Genomic DNA, 5,365 nt, shown 5'->3' on the forward strand with positions numbered 1-5,365 from the left:
GGGGTTGAATTAAATATAGCGCATCCCTTTTCAGTCAGTTCCCATCAGGAACCGATAGAGATACATAATACAAATAAATATAAATACATAATATAAATATAGAATTTAAATACAGATACATATATTACATTAATATATGAATAAATTTCAATATAATACCTGTATGGGGAACCCCTAATCGGGCTTAGAAACCGCGAGCCCCGTACACGGCACCTCATTACCAGTGTCGCGTTGGGAGGGCTGCGCTGGGATCTCTTCCCTGATGCGTGGGCGATAGAACGGACGCTGGGATCCTCAGGTCGAAATTTTTTTCCAATTGTATATAGTTTATTTTACATTGTTTGATTATGTCCATTTTATTAATTTATTTTTCTGTTTATATTTAGCAATTTTATTTATCTTTTCTCTACTTTAATTTTTTGTATGATTGTGTTCAATTACCACTATCACGCATTGTCCAAGTTTTGGCAGATTGTAATACTTATCAATAAATAAAGCAATTAAAAAAAAAAAAAGAGTTACTTGACCATAGTTTGAAAAACACCGCTTGATCGAATTCTAATTTTGTCGTAGTCATTCAACTCAGCATTTAATGATCTTAAATGTTAAAATACTTTTTTTTTAATAAAGTGTACAATTTTTGATTTATTTTTAATAAAGTAAAACAGGTCTAGAAACTTCGATGTATTTTGAGAATACCCCTTGAAACTTGCCGCGGGAATCGGGGCCAACTTAGTTTCTTCTTATTAAAGGCAGAATAAATTGATTTAAAAAATTTCTAGCTTTACCTGGATTTTTTCCCACCAAAATTCTAATTTTACCGGACATCTAATTTTTAAAAGCACATCACCTTCTTTATAAATTATGACTCCTCTTCGATTTTTATTTTTTTTTCTAATTATTTTTATATTTTTTATTTATTTATTTTTTTTTTTTACTTGTATCATGCCATAGGCGTTGATGACCAGAAGGTTTTACGCCTTTAAGCAACAATCAACAACAACAATAAAAAAAAATGGTAATTTCTTAAAAGCATTGGTTACTGTTATATCCATCAGAATACATTATGTATCGCTCATTTACGTTTAATTCAGAACTAAATAAGCAGTTACACCGCTTCTGACAATGACATGACTTTTGCTAATTTTCCACACATTTGTATGTGATTAAATCGTAAACAAGAGGCTTTAGAGATAAAATTAACAGAAACAGTTTGGAGACATTTTAATTGTATTTACATGACGAGCGTTTTTTCACATAATAATAGATTAATTAAACAAATATTTTATCTCCCACAACCCCCGCTCAAAACCCTCCCATCAGAACTTTTAGTATACCCATTATTAGAAGGGATATAAGGCTTTTGATCATGATAATTACTCAGAAAGATCTTTGTAGTCATGAAATTTGAGATTTGGTTTTACTCAAAATCTAAAAAAGAATTGTATATCGTTTTTTTTTTTTTCATTGAACCCTTCATTGATATTATGGTTTAAAAAAACTATTTTATTTTTTCACCATTTGGCATTCACTTTTTTATCAATTTTTAAAAAAAATATTTTATTTTATTTTTAGGCCACTTTTCAAGTCAATTCTGACATACAGGGGGATTATCTATAGGTTACCAACCTATATAATGGTGGGATCAAGTTTTTATTTCGTGGGACCGCTATAGAAATAAAAATTAACCTGCCAGGCCGGAAAAGTTTAAATATAATATATGAATTAAGAACTACTGAGTTTTAATTTTTGGCCTTAAGGTGGTATAAGAGGTTATAAAAAGTTTGTAAAATTATTTTTCCAGTAATTATTTATTTAATAATAATTACCTATGACTCAGCCAGGTAACTAGTAAATATTACTTACATATTTACTAGTTATCTGGCTAAGTAATAATGCACCCAACTAATTTCCTTAACTAAAAGAATTTTAAAAACATTGTAGTGTACCATTTTTTTTTAAGACTAATAAAAAGATATAGTCGACAGGAGATGGAAATGAGATAGTTAAAAATGTATTTTAAATCATCTAATCAAATTTTAATTATCATATCAGCGTATCATTAATATTATATACCATGAACTGCGAAGTTTAGATATTCTCCTGTTAGAAAAATCAATACTTTTTATCAAATATATAAATAATTACTGTTTTATTAAGTTTTTTTTTAATAGATATCAATTTACATAATTTTTAATTGTTTACTTTTTCAGGTAAAACCTAGGTCTTGGATTTGTTATATTGGACATTGCTTTGATTGGAGCAATAAGAGAGTCAAAATTCATTAAAGAAAGTGCCTCTTTACTTTGATCTAAAATTACAGGAGTAAGAAATTTGATGTTTTTGTAATTAACGAATTACTTTGCCACGGTAGACTATTACTGCTTAAGAAATGGACCTTTCAGTTGATTCCTTTCCTTCTCCCACTTTCGACACCTATTGTGTCTCGTAAAAGAAACATATGTACTGAATTTGTTTTGCATTTCATTAAAAAGTCGAAATTTAATTAATTTCTACAATAAATTAGATTGTAGTGGGTATAGGTATGGTAGGTATTTTTAAATTGATGATTGTCCTATATTTTATAATATAATTTATAAAAAAATAATTTAATATTAAAAACTTTATTGTAATTGTTTTTTAGTGGGATTTATTTTTGATGAATATTAATATTATGGTTACATAGATAAAAGAAACATTTTATAGTTAATAAACTATATACTAATGAAAATGTTTTTTTTTATTTACATATAAATAATAACAATATGCTAAAATATATTCCACTACGTTTTTGCCCTTTCTGTAGATTATTTTAAAACATTTTTGTTTTCATATATTTAACTGGAAGTATTTTTTGCAATTGATTTTAAATTTTTCCTTATTTCTAGCTGTATATTTAGGATAAATTTATTACCTCTTTAACTAATTTGAAATCAACTTTAAATTACTAGAAATAAATTAATATAATTCTAAGTAGGGTTTACTCATATCAACTTGGTTCACAATGAGCCTATTCCAGTAAGGCCCAAAACGTTATGTAAATGTGGAAATATATATATGTATATATACATAATCTTGACATCGGAGACAACTTTTGTTGAGCACCGTGTCGATATAATAATACAAAATTTACATTAATACACTGTGCTCATTAATTGCATTTTATACAATGACTATATTTTACATATAAAATTTGACTTAAATTCTTTAGGTTGATATTTAATATATTTCAATATGACAGAGTGTATTTAGTCCCAAAGGTCCAGGTGAAAAAAATCTTCAATGATAAATGGAAAAACAATTTGTGATTGAGTTTAATAAGGTAAGACTCACAAAGCATTTTTTTAAAAATATTATTAATTTTTTTTTTCAAAATTTGAGTTTTCAATAATGAGCTAAGGATTATTGAGCATAAAATATTTCATCATTAATTGGGTTGGATACACTGGTTATGTACTATATATCTGTGGCGATCATGAAAAAATTGGTAATTTGAACAGCGTAAAAATTGAGTTAATGTTTAGGTTAAGGTTTAATCCGTTCTTTGTGATGTCTTAACTTAAATTAGTTATGAATAGTTCAGACGTCCATTTTTACACAATTCGACTTACCTAGTTTACGACCAACATGATTAAAAAAATTGGCCTAAATGCCTTGGAAAAAAAATATATAATCACAGAATATAAAAAACTACATTTCAACTGCTCTGCTGATACGTTGATAAAAATGACAGTGTATTTCGCCTTAAGATTGCAAAAAAAAATCTTCAAAATGATGAATATGAAAACCAATAACTTGTGATTCAGTTTAATAAGGTAAGACTCACAAAGTTTTTCTTTATTATTTATTTTTTATTTTTCATTATTTGAGATATCCATAATAAAAAGTATTGAAAATAATATATGGAAAAATAATTATTCCTTTGGATCCTCCAATGTGGTACTTACGCATACGAGAGCGTGGCAAAGAGTAGGAAGAGAAGCGACATGATGCCGCTCCCGGCTGATGTCGGACTGAGCAGTGCTCTCTCGGGGGCGGGCAGGCGCGAAACTAGACCTCCTTTCGGCAACATCTACCAACCTCTGTGTATCAATCCTTTGGAATCCAAGGGTAGTCAACACAGTTTTCAAACCTAAGTACATATATTAAAACACAATAACACAGAATGAGGGTGGATTTGATTGTATCCAAAATGATCTATTTCATTCAATTGTGTTCGTGCCGGAGAAAATACAAATTTTTTTTCTTTCTTTTTCTTAAGAAATTAAAGAGTTAATTGCTCAACCATACAATTCCAATTTACAGTAAACATATAAAAATAACAAACAAAAATGAAAGGAATTTAAATTTTTGTTTTTTATTATTAATACTATTGATTTTGCCTGGGGCTGTTACGGACAAAGTAGTCCATTTTGTTCATAATGAACAAAATCAAATCTAACCTACTTGGAAGCGTGAGTCATTGTCCATGAGAAATTGTCTACTCTGCTACATTCAAGTTCACAATCAACATCTTCGATGTCTTCTTTCTCTTTTTATTTAAGATTCATCATGTAACATCGGGCCTAAATTTTAAAATACCTGACTGTGTTTTCTTCCGTGTTTTGTTATTTCCAAATTTTCATCATTAAATTTATAAAGACTCAGTAGAAATTTGACAAAAAAAAATGTTTAAGTGCGGTGTATATGCGCTTGTGTTCACTCGTCATCTACACATTCAATCAAAGACTAATGAGTAAAATCGACCTTTCTTCCAATTCTGTACAAATAAGTTCACTTAATAAAAAGAAAGAAATAAAAAAAAGAAAGGAAAAAAATTCTCACGCTTTATAAAACACTTAAATCCTGAAAATATATTCAATTTTTAATTCATTTAACTACATAGCAACGAAGAACATAGTTTGCGAAGGAAAAAAAAGAATGGAATCAGCAGATAATCACTGTTAGGCCAACAGAAAATATCAAATTACAAGAAGACGTTTAACATGAGGGACCTAATTAATTAATGTGGGGGATAGATTTTAAGAAATTTCAGTCCATGAGAAACACGAAGTAACCTACTAATTTAATTTCTGGGGGAAAGTAGGGGGAGCAATCTCATATGGTTGACCGGAGATAGACACCAAGGTGGTAGGTATGCCTAAAGTCCTAAAGATATTTGTAAGATCTGCTTAGCTGGAGATTTGGGGGCTTGGGGATTAAAAACTACTATAGATCAAGACTTGACATTCATATTAATATTTAATTTTGTAATTTTCTAAGTTTTTAAAACATTGCAATAGCATAAGGTCTTAAAAAAGCTCAATAATAACAATATTAGGATTCATAAAAATAATTTAAAATTATATAATTCTAATGACTAATG

General features: G+C 28.5%; 1 protein-coding gene across 1 annotated transcript in view; it reads right to left on the reverse strand.

Moving 5' to 3' along the window:
- The window catches only part of LOC106682539 (glycine receptor subunit beta-type 4), a 409,926-nt gene extending 405,921 nt beyond the window's left edge, over window positions 1-4,005 (reverse strand). The window contains exon 1 of the mRNA XM_067049814.1: window positions 3,948-4,005. Within this exon, the coding sequence (XP_066905915.1) occupies window positions 3,948-3,988 (41 nt within the window). The 5' untranslated portion in view covers window positions 3,989-4,005. The remainder of the gene's footprint in view (window positions 1-3,947) is intronic.
- Between the last annotated feature and the right edge of the window lie 1,360 nt (window positions 4,006-5,365).

The sequence above is a fragment of the Halyomorpha halys genome, unplaced genomic scaffold (genome assembly GCF_000696795.3).
Source record: "Halyomorpha halys isolate HHAL.00 unplaced genomic scaffold, Hhal_1.1 Scaffold422.1, whole genome shotgun sequence".
Classification (NCBI taxonomy): Eukaryota; Metazoa; Arthropoda; class Insecta; order Hemiptera; family Pentatomidae; genus Halyomorpha; species Halyomorpha halys.